This window comes from Thalia democratica, chromosome 1, assembly GCF_965202585.1.
Source record: "Thalia democratica chromosome 1, ktThaDemo2.hap1.1, whole genome shotgun sequence".
Lineage (NCBI taxonomy): Eukaryota > Metazoa > Chordata > Thaliacea > Salpida > Salpidae > Thalia > Thalia democratica.
This window is the reverse complement of record NC_139165.1, coordinates 12251591-12271424: the sequence shown is the minus strand read 5'-3', so window position 1 is coordinate 12271424 and position 19834 is coordinate 12251591. Positions and strand designations below refer to the sequence as shown.

General features: G+C 23.4%; 1 protein-coding gene across 2 annotated transcripts; it reads left to right on the top strand.

Annotated features, from left to right (window-relative positions):
- Window positions 1-1966: 1966 nt before the first annotated feature.
- Window positions 1967-13778, top strand: LOC145829600 (cytosolic iron-sulfur assembly component 2A-like). 2 transcript variants are annotated; one of them, XM_082937444.1, is made up of 4 exons: window positions 1967-2027; window positions 7870-7996; window positions 10954-11087; window positions 13211-13778. In XM_082937444.1, exons 1-4 carry the CDS (start codon window positions 1988-1990, stop codon window positions 13306-13308), a joined length of 399 nt encoding a protein of 132 aa, XP_082793570.1. In that variant the 5' UTR covers window positions 1967-1987; the 3' UTR covers window positions 13309-13778. The 2 variants fall into 2 exon arrangements, with proteins under 2 accessions (XP_082793570.1, XP_082793578.1); XM_082937452.1 differs by lacking the exon at window positions 1967-2027 and adding an exon at window positions 6387-6489.
- Window positions 13779-19834: the final 6056 nt, after the last annotated feature.

Here is a 19834-nt window from a genome sequence, read left to right as displayed (position 1 = left end):
CTGCACGCTTTGCTAAGACGGGGTACTCTGAAATTTTACATATCCAAAAATCTAAAAGCTCCTCATCTTTGAAACTCAATTTTAAATTGCTATCTTCAGATAGTTGCAGAAATTCGTTTTATGTATCTTTAGGAATATTCACTTCTTCTGAAGCAATATTACACATAAAAGGATTCAAAATCCATAAATTCCATAAATTTCCGATGCAAACATCTTCAGGAAAATAATGTTGAAACTTTATAGACAAAAGATCAAGGTGGTTGTATAATTCGTCAGAGAAGTTGAATTCTATGCATTTTTCATTGGCCTCATCAAACCGGTGAAACATCGCAATATTACCATTGCTAACCTTTTTCTTCCAAAAATTAATTCTTTTTCTAAACGCCTCAATCTTGTCTGTCATGACAAAAATGGAATTTTGCTTCCCTTGCATGCTTAAGTTCAAAGGGTTCAATTCTTCGAAAATATCGGTGAGATAAGCTAGCCTGGCCAAAAAAACATCATCTTCAAAGAACTTCACTAATTCTGAGCCTTCATCCTTAAGAAAGGTAAACAAATGCTTCTTTAATTCAACGAGACGATCCAGTGTCCGCCCCTTCGACAGCCAGCGAACTTCGTTGTGATAAAGAAGTCGCAGATGGTTAGCATCTAAACTTTTACATAGGTCTTTGAAACATCTGGCCTTTGTGTCACTTTTTTTAATAAAATTAACAATCTTAATCGACGCTGAGAGAACTTCTTGTAAACAGGAAGGAATATGTTTTGTTACCAAATTTTCTCAATGTAAAAAGCAATGCATCCATTTAGCTTTAACTGCTTTATTCTTCATTTTCCTCACTTCACCATTTTAGTAGCATTTTTAAAGTAAAAAATAAGCTTTTATACATATTAAACTTTAAATCAAGCTAATAGACATCTTTTTAAACATTTTTACAGCATTTGAAACAATATAATATACCAGAAATAAGTTTCTGATAAAGATTTTTTGTTTAGTTTCATTATGTAAACATTTAGAATTTGTTTTGATTGCTCCTACTTTGTTTGTTTTAGTGATAATAATACCAATATTTTCATGCCTTCACTAAAAATAGAAATTCAAAAAATTTGCAAAAATTTGCGCAACCAGGACACCTATTAATAATGAATACCGATTAAAAGTCCTACCGCTAGATACAAACTAAACAGATCAATTAATGCTATAACTATATATGTTTTCCATTTTATGTGCTCAATTTTTTTTTTAAGTTTTTTGATTTATGTTTTATTTTTCTTTTAAATTTCTTTTTTAAATTTTGAAAGGCTTCGCGGAACCCCTGAGAGTTGTCGTGGAACCCTAGGGTTCCGCGGAATCCCATTTTAGAAGCACTGCTCTAAACTATTGTACCTTGTTTCTTGAAAAAGCAAACCTGCGTTCTTTCTAATTTATTTCTTTATCACTACAAAAAACCTAAAAATACTTTCAACACTAGCTGGAATTTGAGAAGCTCCTTGCTGAAAAACATTAGTAAGCACAATTTATGCTGATCTGTACTATAATGCTAAATTCAAATGATTAGTCATAGATTTTCTATTAATTTTACATATTTTGTATCCCTAATTAAGTAGTTTTTTATTGATTTTGTTCTATTTAATTTTTTGAACAAATTTTGTTTAAGTTATAACATGTTTCCATATTGTTCATTAAGTAGTTTTAAAAAGAGTGGTTAACATTTTTTATATTATTTTTTCTGTTTCTTAAATATTGTTTGTTATTAATTTTACATTTTTTTGAACGAAAACATTTTTACAAAGTTTTTAGTGTGTAGCTCAATGGCTAAAATTTTTTTCACCACACTAATCTATTGACCACACTTTTTGCTGTTTATTTTTTAATTTGTTTCAGTTTAAAATAAAATTCAAAACCACAAATTGTCAACATTAACTAAGTTTTATAATGTTTTTACCGACTGTATACATTTTCAGAGCTTTTATTGTAAAAAAAATAAAAATGTTTACAGAAGATGATGATATGCCTGGAACTATATTTGGTCAGTTGAAATCATAATTAATTTAGATAAAAATATAGTTTTATAAAGCTTATAATGTGTATTATATTTAGATATATGTATATATATATTTATATATAAGTAAAAATATAAATATACCTATATAAAATTTATAAAGTGTTTGTAAGTTAAGGTCATAGGGTTCTAATAAGTTACTTTTGTTTTCTAGATTTTTATTTAAGGAACTTTTTACTGCTTAGCTTTTAAGCTTTTAAAGAAGCTTTTAAGATTTTTAAAGATCAGAGTTAAAAAGTAATAAAGACCCTTTATTAATATATTCTTCTAAAGTTATAAGTTATTAATATTATAATAGTTTAAAAAGGTAACTTAATTTTATCTATTTAAGAAAATTTTTCTCAAACTTTAAAGCCTTTGGTCAAAATGAAAGTGAAGATATATTTAATGATTTTTTTAAATTTTAAGAAAACTGGCAATAGAAAAAAAATTCTATACATTTTACTTTGTCTCAAAATTTAAGAGAACTCATATGATTTATTAAAACAGATTTAAAGTTGTTAGTTAAAGCTTTTATATAAGAGCTAATGTTATTTTTTATAAAAGTATTTTTTGGCCCCCCTTATGATCTTAAAAACTTTTACTAAGTTATGTTTCATTCATGCTGATTATTATAACTCTTTACTTGTAAATTTCTCATTGAAAATTAAAACTTACTTTCACCAGTTAAATGGCATATTAAATATTATGGTTTAACACAGGGGTCATAGGTTGAAAAAGAAACAATTTTAATGTGTTTAAAAAATATACTTCATAAATTGTTAATTTTAATAATTTTATAATATACCAATTAAATTTAAACTAGCTAAATTAACAGATCTTTTTTATCTATGTAGCAAACAATTATAACTTGGACTTTGAACCTAATTTCCTTTTTATGTGGCTTTTATGTTTTAGTTTCCAAAAAAATTAAAGAATAATTTTTTATCCAAGAGTTATGTCAAACACAAACTTGATGCTTTTCTTACAATTTAATTAAACAAAATTGTTATCTTAGTAGCTATGTATAAAAGCTTTTGTTTTCTACAGACTTAAGTTTAGTAATTATATATAGGGAACGAGTCAAAATTGCACAAAGATACTTTTGAACAAAGACAAGTTTGCACAAGGGGACAAAATTGCATAAGAACAAGAGTTACAATTTCCACAGAAGGTCATTTTTGCACATGAGTAAAAAAAACAAAATAAAAAACTAAAAGATAAATTAAAAAAAAAAGAAAGTTTCTTACCAAGAGTAAGGGTTAGGAATAACAGTAATAGAAAAAAAAATTGAAACTATTAAAAAAAAAAAATTAATGTGCAAAAATGTTTCCGTGCAAAAGTGTATTTGTGCATTTTAATGCTCTTGTTCAATTTTGTATGATCGCGAAAATTTTACAGCTATATATTTATAGAAGTTTATTTGAATTCAAGTCTATATAAGAACATTTTCAGCTGTTTTACATTCAAGTTGTTTTATTAAATTTAAAACAGCTTGAAAAATAATTTTTGAACTCTTGTGTATCTGTGATTTTTTATAGCCATACTATGTATTAATAGTTTGCAGTGTCATTTGTATTGTTGTAAATTTTTAAATTACTTTACATATAGTTTTTTATTTGGGATTTAAATCAGTTCTTAGTATTTAACACTACTTTTCCATATTTTTGAGTTATAGTATTTAGCTTAATTATTGTTTTTTTTAAACTTATTTATTTACATTTTTAAATACTCATGAAAGTGTTTTACATAAGTATGTTGTTGGGGGTAAACATATTATTACATAAGTATAGTGTTATTAAGGGCATAGGGGGTAAACACCCTTTTTTGGTTTTTGATCTTATTTTATATATTTTTTACTAAGCTACAAGATGCTTTTTACAGATTTTAGAAATACAAAATAATTTTTGAGATATAGCTGGTCAAAGTCAGAGGCAACAATAGGATCCTTATGGGAGGCGCAAACTAAAACGGCAAATAACTAAAATCACTAAAAATCTATCTTCTCCTACCTTTTTTGAGATAACTACCTCAAATTTTCAGGAAATGTTCCTTAATATATTTAAAAAATTGTGTTTGAACAAAATTTAAAAAAATTGAAAAAAAAAAAATTATTATAGAAAAACTAAAAAAAAATGTTTTTTTTGTTTGTTCTTTTTATAAAATTTTTGTTTTTTAATTTTTTCAAATTCCTTCCAACAGAATTTTCTAAATATATCAAGGAACATTTCCTAAAAACTTGAGGTAGTTATCTCAAAAAATGTAGGAGAAGATAGATTTTTAGTGAAATAGTCTATTTTTGCGGTTTTAGTTTGCGCCTCCCATAAGGAACCTATTGTTGGCTCTAACTTTGACTGGCTATATCTCAAAAATTATTTTGAACTTTTTAAATATGTAAAAAGCATTTTGTAGCTTAGTAAAAACTATATAAAATAAGATCAAAAACCAAAAAAAAGTGTTTTTGTCTAGTTCATAAATCATGCTACTTGTAATCACTAAAATGAAACAAGTTCCTGAAAACTTAATTTGCATTTCAAATTTATATATTTTCATCATAATAGTAAAGTTCACAAAAAATTACTATACACAAAGTGACCATATTGTTTTAATCCAAATAATGTCTATAATTAAGGTTTTAAAAGATTTTAAAAATATACAAAATGCATTATAATCATCTGAATCCAATATTCTTAGTTAGTTGCAGAACATTTGATTATTTAGTTTGTTTAAATTGTTTCTTAGTATCTTAGAAGTATTTAAAAAAAGTTTTATTTGGTACTTTTTTATAGGCAGAAATATAAAAACTGAAGCAAAATTTTAGTGGTAGTCAAAAATAGTTATATACTTATTTTTTAAACTATATTTGAGAGTAATTTTGTTTTTAATAAATAAATATTATAAGAAAACTCTGTTGTTTCAACGAATGTTTAAGATAAGTAAGTAAAACTATTTTATGATTAATTTGTTTATTGTGTCATTGTTATAACTAATTTTAGTGCTTAGTTAAAGCATTATAATTTTATGTTTTAGATAAAAACTACTTTTCAAGTTTTAAATTTAAAGCATAAAGTTTTATTAAAATTTAACTTAAGGAAAGTATTATTTTTTGTTTAGTTATCAAGTGGAACAGTTAAAAATTTTATAATTTTCCAATTTATTACCAGAAAATTTTAAGTAACTAGTTTTTTGTTAAATTTCATAAAGATTCAACATAATAAATGATAATTTTTAAATATTTATCATAAGATTTGAACTAAAGGTTGTACATTACTTATCTTTATTTGATTAAATAGTTTTTAAATGCTTGATCAAATGTTATTAAAATATGTTTAAAAAAAAATACACGCCAAGTTTGGTTTTGAAATTGATTTACTTTTTACTTTTTTTTTTCATTTTTTAATGAAAAAATACTATTTTTATTATCTTTATTTATTTTGTGAACAAATGTATTTATTTTTTACTAGCTGTTTTTTAATAAAAATATTCAAATTTATTTTTATTTATTTTAATTAAGTACTTTTAACGAAAAAACATTAAGTGTTGCTATTCTACACATAAGTATCACACAGCTCTAATCAATAATCTCACATACTACATAATTCAGCCTGAGGGGTAAATATTTTTATCACTTCTTAGGGGATTAACCTAAAATAGATCAAGTTACACATTACAAAAACAATTGGTTGCTTATTGAGTGTTGTCTGACTGCTTTGAATTTTGTTTTGTTAATTTGTAATAACTAATGTCACTATGTTATGTACCTACTTTATTTAAGTACAAAATATGTCAGAGATTTTTAATAAACTAGTTAGACTTGTGCACTTAGCTATTCATTAAAACTTATTTATTTTACAATAATTTAAATTATATCTTAAGAATTATAGACAGATTAAATGCATTTTTAAGTATATTTAAATTAAAATTGTTGCAGAAATTACAAAAGTCTTATTTTAAATGTTAAACAAAAATAAGTTTTATATATTGTATGCAATTTTTTGTTATAATAGTTATACTTTCATAGGCTAAAAAATCTAAATTTGCATTAAAGTTAAATTTATTTTATCTTTTAATAATACCATAACTAAAATTTTTAAGTGTTTTTAACTTTTATAAATTTTGTGTATAAGTTGTTATTAGGTGTTTTATAATTTTTTGAGTAATAGTTACATAACATAACCATGTTCTACAAATTTCAACTTTATAAAAAACTTATATTGACAAAGGATAAATTTTATAAGTAGTAAGCATTTCTTTTTTTTATCTAAATTATTTAACACTTTTTAAGAATAAATGATAATTTTTTTTGTTTAAGAAAATACTTACTATTTTTCAATATTTTATTGAGTAGGTTATTTGAAAAAAAAAGTTTTTAAAAGCTAAATATTATGTATAGAATAAAATTAAATCCCAACTTTATTAAGATATGAAGACATGTCTGGAAATATTTTTGGTTAGAATGAAGACTTCTATTGATATTCTTAAATTACTTTTCTTTTAATTATTACATATCTCCTTACAATCATATAGTACTTTCATATAGGATAGTATGTGTTTTTAACTATAAAAATGCTAGTTATAAATTTTAGATATTTATTTCTTTGATAGTATTTCTATAAGAACGAAAATGCCAATTAATTGTTATTCAGGGTGGCCATTTAAACAGGAATCCTTTAATTTTGAAAAACTTATATATGCTTTAATTATTGTCTGTGTTAATTGGAACTTTACTTTTTATAAGATATATTTAAAATATCATTTCAGTATCTTTAATGATTTTTTTTCATTTTAGACAACTTTTAACCATAATTTAGTTTTATACTTAAACTAGAAAATAAGACTTGTACTTTCAAACACCAGAAAAACAATCAGAAAACCTTGAAGAAATTTTCTTAAAATCTATTTAATTTTATAAACTCATTTAGTTTTTTGATTTAAATAATGGTGTTTTAAGTAACAAGACTAGTTGTTTAGTTATCGGCTTACATTTTGTTAGTGTGAAAATATACTTTTCTGTTTGTTTTAAAGTTCTGTCAACTTAAAATTTTATTATGTTTATTATTATGTATTAAGGCCATGGGGGGTCAAGGTAATTTCTTTACAAAAACTTACATTAGCTCATATATAAAACTCTTAAATATGATCTGCAAAAATTTTTATTGCTAACAAATATTTAACTTTTGAGATATAGTAAACTTTTTTTAGAAGAAATTATTCAAAAACTTTACAATGCAGCTAAAATCTAAGCTATTATAATCAAAAAGTTTATCAAATAAAAACTTTAATTTATGACTTAATAATAAAATTCATATTTGATCTTTTTTTTTGTTTCAAAGTTATTCTACGTAATTCAAAGAAAAAATAAGTAGAAAAATCTATAAAATTTTGATTATGGTTAGTTATTTTGAAAACTAAAAAGAAAATTGGTTTCTTCCAGTAACTTTTCTTTTTCTGTTCAATTTGAAGCTTCTTTACTGAAAACTATTTAACTCTCTAGTCTCAAAAACAATTTAGAATTTTATTGATGTGTAAAAAGTATACATGATAAAAACAAATAACAGAAAAATTCACATTATGGTCTTTATATTGATACTTAAGTACTAAAGTTTGTTAGTTATTATTTTTATAGTGAGCAATTTTCATATAAAATTTAAAAGCAAAGACTAAATAATATTTTACTTGATTACTGAAAAAACTCTTGTTGTTGTATAGTTTTTCAAACATACATAATTTAGTCAGTTAGAACAAAAAAAAAATTATTATTTCAAGAACATAGTTATTTAGAATGAATAATAGTTTATTTAAAATTTTAATGGTCATTATTTTAAAACAGATATTATCCAATCCATCAAAGACCCTGAAAAACCTGCAACATTGGCTGATTTGGAAGTTGTATATGAGGATGGATGTTTTGTGGAAGAATTAGAAAACCAGCAATGTCATGTCACTGTTTATTTCAAGTTTGTTATTGATAATTTTGTTTTTTATATTTTTAAAATGCTTGATATACTTGTTTTTTGATTAATAAATAGATTTTTATATTTTATTTGTTGAAAAATTCGAAAGTTAACAATTTATATCTGTGTTTTAAGTCAGCCTGTTAATTAATTATTTTTTTGTTCTTAACAGGGTTCGTGCGCGTCAGGCTAAGTCAGGCTAAATCAGTTTTTTTGAAAAAAGTTGAAAAACGTCAGGCTAAATCAGTTTTTTTATTTAAAAATTTGAGAATCTCAGTTTTTCTCAGTTCAAATGCTTGAAAATTTTTTTTTTAATAGTTGAGAAATCTTTATAAGATCAAGTTGAGATGTAAATTTATTTAAAAATAAATATTTAGTTATTTGTAAAATAATAAAATATTTGTTGAATCTCTAAAATAATTTAAGAATCTTGATTATATCGTTTTGAGTAGATTATATACGTCATAATAATAAAAATTCATAAAAAAATACAGTTTAAACATTACATTTTAGTTCAACAACTTAGCTGTTTGTTTGAATTTGTTTACATCAGCTATGTATTTCAGAGCTAAGTTGGTTGAGCTGTTTTAATTTCTAATTAAAGGCTTTATACCAAATACTTTTTAGACTAAAACTCTTAGCAGTTTATTCATATATTTTACTGTATGTTTAAAGTTATTAGAGATATTCACAACACTAAAACTTAGCTTAAATATATAAGTACTAAGTTTTGTGGGAGTACAAATTTTAGGTACAATTAATTTTTCTTTACATGAACAAAATATTACAGGTTTTTTATTAATTTAAGTGTAAGCTTTTTAAATCTGATACGACATCAACAATCACTGTATTTATTTAGAGTTTAGGGTTTATAATTATGTATCAATCTTACGTATTAGTCAAAATACTTCAATAAACATTTTTTACTTATTCTAATACTCGTGTAAGCTTTTCATTTTAAATTTTAGTAAAACACAACAATGCACGTTGTTTTATTATAAATCTTCTGGTTGTAATGTTTTTACTTAGTGCTTAACTAAATTGAACAATTTTTACACTAGTAATAGATTAGATATAACACTTATTTTAAAACTTATCACTGTATTTGTTATCTTAAGGGCATAAGGGGTCAATCACCTTTTTCACAATTTACTCTTAATTTATTGAGTTGTAATTAAGCTATGAGTTGCTTTTTGCAGACTATAAAAGCTCAAAATATTTTTGAGATAAAGCTGGTTGAAGTCGGAGGCTACAATAGTACTAATCAAGACCCCCCAATACCAAAAATGACTTCTAAAGGGGATTTCCCTTACTTTGAAAAAATGTCAGGCTAAATTGGTCTCAGTCAGGCTAAATGAAAATAAATTCGCGCACGAACCCTGTGTTAAGTAGTAGTAAAGTTTTTTTGATAATTTTAAAAGTTGTTGTCAATAGACATATTTGCTTTATTAAAAAAATCAGCAGTGTCATCTCACTGTTTATGGTCACAAGCTAGTTTTTGGTCATTTTTTGATAAGTTTTTTGCTCCAAACATTAATTCAAGCACTGTTCTCTTTAACATTTAAAAACAGTGAAGCAAATAAAGATTTATGCTTAGAAGTAAGTTTTACTGACTAAGTTCATATTACTTAAAATTTTATATATAATCAACAGACTAACAGTTAAAAAAAGGTTTTTTGAAAGCAAAGTTATTATAAAATTGTCATTAAATAAGCACTGCTGTACATTTAAAATTAAACTAAGATTATATTTTAAATAACTATTTACAAGTTTAAATTTTATTTATAGCCCACACAGCGTTTTCAAGCAAAAATATAATCGTAGGCTATGTTATTTTGATATTTATGTTGCCTACTGGAAATTGCATTTTACCAATAAATTGAAACTTACCTTTGCTTTAAAATACTGTAATTCGATTAAAACATCCTACAGTCAAGTGTTGTTTAGCACCTTTAAACTTTTTTAAAAGACTTTAAAACAGGGTTACCCAAAGTAGGTCAAGTAGGCCCCATTGGGGGTCATTACAGAAATTTAGGGGGTCATGATGTCATAATTTAAATCTTACACTAGATATTCTTGAGTTGCAGATGATGAGCAAAAAAAAAGGTTTTAGGCGTTTTTAACGGTAGTTTTGAAACATTTACTAGATTTTATGAAAACAAAATAAATGTATGGGGCCACAAGCCGTAATAGTTAGTTTTTAATAGATTTTTATTGGAGGTTCTAAATTGAACAAAAGGTGTTCTTAACTTATTTAAAAATAAGGAGACAAATATACAATATGAATTATTAAAAATTCAATAAAATCAAGTAAATTCAAGTATGGTATGGAAGTAAGTAGCTTGTTTTATTCCTTGACTTCTGAGCCACTTTGATTTTTTTTTAAATATAACAGTTCTAAATTCAGTTTTTTAAGAGCCTAAACCCATAGTGTTTATTTAGTAATTTATAAATTCTAAAGTAAAATATTAATATATTAATAAAGTAAAATATAAATTCTTGATTAATTTTCTGACTAACATAATTTACAATTTATAATTTACTTGTTTTGTTTTGACTTATAGTATCTTCCATGTTTTGTTTAACTTTTATTTTTCAGATTTAAGTTGTAACTCGAGATCCCTTAAAGGGTGAAAATTAGTTTTGCAAATTAAAATCTTAAATAATTATTCTTGTATGTTAGTTTTTAACAGGAGTTTTTTAAGAAAGTTTGTTGGAGGGGGCTTTTATTTTTTAAATTTATTTAAAGGGGACCTTTTGAAAAAAAGTTTGGGAAACCCTGTTTTAAAAGTGTGTGCCTAATATTTTTTGCCTGTTTATTTTCATTAATCTTGGATTAACATACTTTCAACTTTTTCATCAAACATTTTACTGGCCACTCTAATTGACTAAAGAATAACAATTGTATGAAATAATTGTTGATTTTCTAATTTTAAATAAATTTGAAATACTTTTTACAGACCAACGATCAAACACTGCTCACTGGCCACTCTGATTGGACTTTGCATCCACGTGAAATTGAAGAGAAACTTGCCTTCAGCTTACAAAGTATCTGTGTACATAAAAGAGGGATCTCATAACACTGAGAAAGATGGTTTGTATTTAATTATGTATTTATTTGTATAGTTTTGTATTTATGAGAATTAGTATAATTGTGTCAAAATGTTCATATTAAAGATAAGTAGTGCAGGCAATTCTAGTGTTTGTGTTTAAATTATTTTTATAGTATAATTTTACCTAAAGTTGTTGCTATTTTTAGTTTAATTTAAATATATATATTAAAAAGAGTTTCTCTTTTTTTCTTTCCACAATTCTGAGAAAAGTTGTTTGTTTAATTATTGTATTGAGTTATATAAATTTCAATGAATGTACCAAGATTTTAATTATTATTTTTTATTAAGAGAATGCATTCACATTACTTAACAAACTGTTTTTTTAAGAATATTTTTTTTTATACCAAGTAAATTGAAATGTAACTTTGATTGTCTTTAATAATACTTGTATGTATATATTAAATATAGTAAAAATAACAACACTGAAATTCCCTAAAATTATGTTGTTTAATAAAATTTGAGTAACTAAAATGATTGGTATCCTAAGAAATGTTTTTTAAATATTTGAGTCCGCAGCTACTAACAGTTTTCTAGAACATTAATACAAGTTTTACAACGGGCAAGTTATGTTACCACAAACAATTTTAGTGGTTTTAAAATTCCCAATGTAAAGAATAAACTCTTCATGTTTGTAACTTATTGTAATTAAGTATCCAATGAAAATCAGTTTCTTATTGTTTTCTGTTAGCGTATTGTAGTTTTAAAACAAATAACATACAACTTCAAACAACAATACAAAAACTAAGGTTAACAAATAAGTAACTAAAAAAACCTGTGTTCTAAAAATATTTAAACATGTTTTGAGTTGGATAGTTACATTTTTATAAAGCAATAAATAAATTTACGCAACAAAAATATTACCACAAACGTTTTTAGTGGTTTGAAATCTTCCCTATGTGAAGAATAAATTCTTCAAGTCGTAATTTGTGGAGAAAAAAAAATCTAAAATTATTTGAAGTGTTACGTTTCTTGGTTTATTTGTTTTAAACTAACCTATATATAAATGTAAATATTTTACATCAACTATTTTTAGTAGTCTGAACATTTTTAAAGTTAAGAATAAGTTCTTCATAGTTATCTGTAGTGGATAAATGTGCTAAGAAAATCTTCTTTCTTGTTTAATTTAAGCACATTGTAGTTTTAAATAAAGTACATAATTATCCCAACAACAGTGTGAAAATTATCTGGGTGCTTATAACCTTAAAGTGTTTGTTAGGATAGTATGAATATAAAAATTGCACTAGTGGTTTATATTACTATAAATTTTATTTCACTTAAAACTACTTTTATGAAGACTTATAAGTATTTTCTTAACAAATTATATTAAACTTGATTATTAGTACAATATTGTTGAAATAAGAAAATTTTTAGTTTGTATTTTTGAAGTTGAAAAATTAATAGCTATTTTCATAATATTTTTAAAAATATGATTATACATTACATTAAAAGTGCTCTTAATAATTATTGTTTTAGTAAAACAGTTAAATACAATTACTATGGCATTATACATACTAAAGCCCACATATTTAAACTTTACCACACAGTTAAAAACTTTTTTAAGTTTTCCATGACACTTATTTAACAAAAAAAAAAACAAAGTTTCCTATAAGAACTAAGCTCCATAAGTTTGAAAAAAAAGTTTGAATAAATATTATCAAAAAAAAGTTTATCAAAAAATATGAACATTCATTAAAAAGTTTATTTCTTCAGAGTTAACAACCAACTAATTGTGTCAATATATATATATATATATATATTTGTTATATATTTTTATGAAACAGTTAATGAGTAAAATAGTTATTTCTTTAATATTTATACAAGCATACTATCATTTTCAAAACCTTATTGTTATTTTTTTTTACCATAAAACAAGAAAATAAACGACAAGAAATGATAAGGACTAGAAATAATAAAAACACTAAACAATGAGTTACAACTGTTTTTAATTTTTTTAATTTTTTATTTTTTTATGAATGCTAGCAAGCTAATGAGTAATAATATTTATATTGCTATTTCAAATCTTTTATTTTCAATTTTTTATTTATTTTCTAATTCAAGTAAGCCCACCTTTTATTTATTATTTTTAATGTTTATTATTTTACAGTAAACAAGCAAGTCAATGACAAGGAGCGAATCGCAGCCGCCATGGAAAATCCAAATTTGAAGAAAGTCGTCGAAAACTGCATCAAGGAGCCCACGTGATCTATTGTGACGTCATGTAAGTGATTTGTGATGTCATAATAAGTTTGGTGACGTCACAAGTGAATACTGAAGATGCTAAAACTTTTGAAGAGATGAACAAGTTTTTAATTAATTTTTTGTTTATTTAGATCAGATTATTTTTTGTTTGTAGCTTTTTAAAGTCAGTTTTAAATTTTTTAGCATAACTAAAATTACTGCTAAATCATTTAATTAAGTTGTCAAATTTTTACTAAAAATTATTATTTTTCAACGTCAAAATTAATAACTATATACTCAAAATTAAGTTTATTATTTTATTACTATTTATGCTGTATTAGAATCATACTATTTTAAATTATTCACCAATATTAAATACCAAATAAAAATTAATTATAAAAGCAACTTGTTTAAATAATCTTAAAAGAAGTTTATAATTTTAAAACTTTAATTAATTTTCATGAATCAGTAGTTTTATTTATGTAGTTTTTGCAATCCGAATAATTTCGACTTTTTAGTGATTTTTATCAAAAAACCCAATAGTTTTATGTAAATTAAATTTCAAAGCATAGTTTTTATGTACATATCTTATATTTACTGATCTTAAATCTATATAGCTTATAAAGTTTAATTTAATTTAGGTTTATTGTAGTAAAATGTCTATACATTTATTTTACTCAAAATTTTTTTAACATTGGTTTTTGTATTTAGTCAAATATTGAGGATTTTTTTTGTGGTTTTAAAGTGTGCTTGCTATATTTTAAATATTTAACTATTATAATAAATTAAATTTCGATAATGTTTTAAAATTAGTTGAATTTTTTTAATAAAAATTTTTGTGTGTCATTTTTTTTTGTATATTTTTTAATAAAAAAACTTTATAAATTCGCTATTTATATAAATACATAGTTTCTGTTGTTATTTTAAACTATTGCTTTCTTACTAAAGTTTTTAAAACAAATATAAAATTAAGTTTTGATATTTAAACATTGGCAAATTATGATTGTAAAGCCTTTATGTAAACATTGTTGAACCAAATAAGTTAATCATTAATTTTTTACTCATCATGTGGTATTCTGAAACAAAGTAAAATGTTTACTTTAATAACTAGCTTTGGAAAAATATATGTACACAATTCTTATTACAATTAAAATTTATAAAGCACCTTGTTTTTACTAACTATTTAACATTTGAATACTTTAATTTATATTTTAAACATTCGTTTAACTGCTGAGATAGTTTGCAATTATATTTCTGTACTTTATTTTATTGTTTTTAGGCCCACCATATATTTTGTAGTTTTATTTCTAAAATTTTTAAGTTGTTCTTAAACATATTACTTCACAATATTTTATGTTACTATTTAAGAAAAAAAACAACTTAGAGTAACTATCAAGAAAATTTGGGTAAAATTGTTTTGCAATTATTTCTAATTTCAGAAAAAATTATGAAATAGATTTTCTTGGTAAATTTAAAGTTGTACAACATTTTTATGAAAATAATGTAAAGTATAAATGTAACAATTTTAATTTTATTTATTTTAAAACAATTAAAGGTTTTTTTTTTTTTAGTTGTCTTAAAATTATAAGAAGTTCCAAAAGTATCTCATTTTAAATTGACTACTTGGAAAAATAAAATATTTTTTTTTGTAATTGGCGATTTACGAAAACGGTGCTTGAAACCCCTATTGTGACGTAACAATGCGTTCATTTTGTAAACATTAAAACAACAAACAGTAGAAACATCAGTTAAATATTTTAATTGATGAAGTCGACCTGAATCCATAACTCGTTGTATTTTGTCGCCCAAACATTTTTTGGGTTTGTTTATATTATATTTAAAAAGAGTTTATAGGTTAAGCTTTAATAATATTTTTTATGGAATAACAATATTTTTTTATGCGGGACGGGTCTGTTTTACACGAGGTTAGGGTCAGAATAAACAAGTTCAATGTGGCGCCGTGTAAAAATGACACCGACCCATACTTATGGTATTCCATTTAAAAACTTGCGTACTTACATTCATCATAAAAAATAATTTCAAAAAAATATTTAGTACTTTGTTGAAAGTTTAAGCTGTTCAAAAGTTTATTTGTAACACTTGGAAATTATGGATAAAATCAATAATGTTTTTGGTGTAGTTAAAAGTTTGTTAATATAGGGTTATTAAATGTTTATACAACCTTTTTAATTTGCAACGAATTAAATTGAGGTCTTGTTACTAAAAATAATATTAAAACTGGTAGTAACAAAGTTTTTATTTAAAATGATTAACTAATTAATTTGTATAAATTACTATATGTAAATAAGTTAACTATCAAAACATGTTATAATTAAGTCAACTATTTTGAAGATTTAACAAAAGTTTAATTACAATGATTCAAAGTTATGGTTTTAAAGGGTCAAGTATCTTTTATGCTTTTAAATAAACATTACTAAACTATACAGTTATTCATGACTATTTCAAAGTAGTTTTATAACTTGTTACTGATTTTAAGTTAGCTAAATTTATTTAGACTTTATGTAGCTAATAACATTAAATGTATAATTTTGAATGTAAAAAACATTTTAAGCTCCGGAACTAAAGTAGAAACAATAATGCTTAAAAAGCTGGTAAATTCAAAATTTACAAAACAGATTTATATAAATAAAGATTGTTTTAAATCTAAAAACTTCAAATTAAATGTAAAGATTTTGATGTCTCAAAAATATTAAATCTTTTGTGACTACTAACCTATTTAACACAAACTTTGTTTTAAGCATTTAAAGTATATTGTTTTCAAAAGTGTTGATATCTAAAAAACCTTTTGTTTTCCATTTAAACTACTTTATTTTAAATTTATTTATGTGTAGTTTTATGTTTTTTAGACATTCTGCTGCATTTAAGTTTTTATAAATAGTTTAAAGTTAAAATAAGTTCGACACCGCCAACTTTAAAATGGTGTTGGCTATTAGGGGTAATATTTATGAAAAGAAAAAATAAGTATTATACTAGTAAAATTCGATATCTACTAACTTTAAACTTATGCGCAATAGATGTCTGTAAAAATGATTTTGTAAACTAAGCTCTTAAATTTATTATTTTGGACAAAATAATTGTTATTAGTTGAAGATTAATACGTGTTTATCACTAATATACATCGAGTAACAAAACTACAATACTGTTTTAGCTAATTCTGCAAACTTTTATTAACTTTGATTAAAAGACAAGGAACCACTTAAGTAAATGATTAACTTTTAGTATTACATTGATTTTGATAGATTTATTTCGACAGTTTAACAGTCTAAAAAAAATTGAATGTAAGAATTTCAGTTTTTTTTACAATGCTTGAAAATTAACTAAATTTTATAAGAACCAATAATTTTTATGTTAAAAGCAGTTTTGAGAGTTTAGATAAAAATAATTATATGTTTTTAAAGAGCAACTACTTTTAAATTATAATAGCTAATTAAACACTGAAGTTTCAAGACTTTTTCAAAGTGTTTTATAATCTAAGTATAATTTTTATCCACTTGTACAACTAATTTTCTATATTTCAATACTTAATTTTTTTTCAAGTTTTGTTTAACAATAAAATATGTTGTTTTTGCATTAAAGTTTGTTTACTAAATATATATGACACAAAAGTTTTGTGTTAGTTGTTAATAAATATTTTTAAAACAATAAATAAGTGTTGTGTAATAGTAACAAATCAATACTTAAGTCAAAAATTACTCAGTTACTATAACAAAAGTATTTAATCAAAAAAACAGCATGAAATCAATTTTAATAATTTTGCTTTTTATAAGAACAGTTTTGTGCTCAAAAGAAAATACAAGTACAGAATGTGATGAAACTTCACACCAAACATTACATTTGTATTATAACTTGAAATCAGAATGTAAAACTGAAAATAACAATACGGATATCACAAACTTGATAGAACTATCTAAGAATACTACAAGTCTAGCTGTTCAAGAAAGAACTTTTAAGTATGTTAAAGAAAAACAGAAGAAACAAAGCAGAAGAATTATATCGTATGAAACATCAGATTATCTTGAAGAAAACTCAGATCTAATATACATACTTGTTATAATACTGTTTTCAATAGCAACTTTTGTTATGATTTTTAGTTTGGTATTTATCCTGAAAACTAACAAGCAAGAAAAAAAACAAGCCTTCTGTTATTTTTTCAAGTAAGCGGAATTCAAAAAAATGTGATGAAGTTACCTTTTTAGGTAATTAATGTAATTTACACAACTTTGGTGCTTTTACAGAGATTTTTAAATAGTAAAAGTTTTTTATTTACATGTTTGTATTTTTATACAGTTTCTACATATTAGCTTTCAAGGATAATCTAATTAATTTTGGTTTAAATGTTATGAAATTACTATTTTAAGTCTTAAAAAAGTATTTGTACATTTATATTTTTTTTTAAATTGAGTCATTTATGAGTTTTGTATACTTAATAAAACTATAATTAAAGTTTATTTTCTTTAAAACGATAACTCGGTTTAGTTAGATATTATAGCTAAAAACAAACATTAGTTTTATATGATTGATCTATAGAGTAAAAAAGAATATAATTTAAACAATACATTTAAAACTTTAACCATTGCTCATTTTATTATTTTAAATGCATTAGTTGATTTATTATCTGAAAATATTTTAACACATACAAGAAAAGTAAATAAACTAAGTTTCATAAAACTTAGTATACCAAAAAAAAATATTTCTAGTAAAGTACAGTAAAAAATTTATATTTAAAACAGTATCTGCAAAACAAATTACTCAAGTTTTTCAAATATTTTAACTTGTTTATATAAGCCTATATGACTAAAAATATAACAAATTTAAGATTAACACTGAAAAGCACAAAGTTGTTTATAACTCTATTAAATAACTCGTTGTTTTTTGTTTTTGAGGTCTATATTGCATTTTTCTTAATAAGGAATCTATTAAGCAAAAAAAAATAAAAACAAACTAAATATGTTTTCTTAACAGTTATTTTACTTTTCATAAGCTTTTTTATAAGCTATGCACTGAATTTCAAATTTTTAGCAAGAAACCAAATACGTTCGTGCAAATATTTCTGAAATATTGTATAATAAACAATTTGCTTAACTTTAATTTCTGAACTGACTTCACCTTTATTGCTATTACTTCTCACATGTAACTTGAGATCCGTGCATCTTTTCTGAACAACATGCAAACTTTTCTGACACATATCTCTGTTCAGAGATTCCACAAAGTTTTTCAGGTTTTCTTCTGTTTTCAATGTCAGTTTTTTCAGTTCTGATGTAAAGTTTTCCTTTTTGATGCTTATTTTTACTAGTTTTGAGTTTATAGTAAAGATTTTTAGTTTCCAACTTGGATCGTAGTTTCTGTAGACTTCTTGATTTTTAAACTTTATTTTGCTCAACATATTTGGTTGATAACATCAAGTTTACTTTTCAAAATCAGTCGCTTGACAATAGGATTTTGAAACACCGTTTCGAACATAAAGTACCTTTAAGAGATTGCTGAGTTAAACGTTGTACTCCCTGAAGCATTAAATGTAAACTATCTTAATTACTTATATATTACCTAACTATTTTTTGAAAAATAATTTTAAGCATAGTTTTTATATTTCATTAAGTTAAAACCACACATATTTAAAATTTGTTTTGACTCAAAATTTTGTAACAAATGTTTTTAAACTTTAACTATATAAGTTTACCAAGTTGAAAACCTTGATTATTTTGAAGTTTACAAAACCAATAAAAAGCTAGTTTTGTTGTTTAGAAAAACAAATAAACTAAAGATTTGATCTAATATAAAGCTAGATCAAAGTATAAAACAGAACGAATGAAATTTAAATGAAATATCTATTGTGAAATGATGAAATATGTTTTAACACTATTTTAAACAATAAAATTTTACTTTTTTAACTTATAAAAAAAAAGATTTAGGTAATTAAGATCTTAGTATAAAATTTATAACTTTTATAACCAAAAGTAAACTTAAGTATTAAGTCGCTACTATTTAAACATAACTAAAATGAACTATTGCAATTTTATAAATTATAAAAAGATAAATATTTTAGACAAATAGAAAGCTTTGAGTTTTTGTTGTTTAATTAAGCAAATAAGGATGTAAGTTGTATTTAAATGTTTTAAGCACTTTTTTAGATATTAACTAGGTTTAGCTCTTGTTATAATAAAATTTCACTTAATTTATTTAATTGAGTGGGGCAATAAATACTGTTTTGCGTTTTGTTTAGAACAAGTTTTAAATTTTGTATAAAATGCTAAGTTTTTTGAAGTTAAAGTTATTTATTGATACGAAAGCCTTAATATACTATGTCAACAAAAAAATATTGATATCAATTTTCATGGTTTTAACCTACAAACCTTTATTTATTTAAACAAGGTAACTTCAAAAATGCAAAAAATAGCATCGAAATTTTAATAGTTTAGTCTTAATGCTTTAAATTAATGTTCAAATATAGTAAAAAGACAAATGTAAATACTTGAATTTATTAATAAAATCACACTGATTTCACTTAAATCATGGTTGTCAGTTTTGAATT

Coding starts and splice junctions, on each gene's coding strand:
- LOC145829600 (XM_082937444.1), top strand. CDS start 1,988: ATGTTTACAGAAGATGATGATATGCCTGGAACTATATTTG. Junction 7,997..10,953: donor CATGTCACTGTTTATTTCAA/GTTTGTTATTGA, acceptor TACTTTTTACAG/ACCAACGATCAAACACTGCT. Junction 11,088..13,210: donor TCATAACACTGAGAAAGATG/GTTTGTATTTAA, acceptor ATTATTTTACAG/TAAACAAGCAAGTCAATGAC.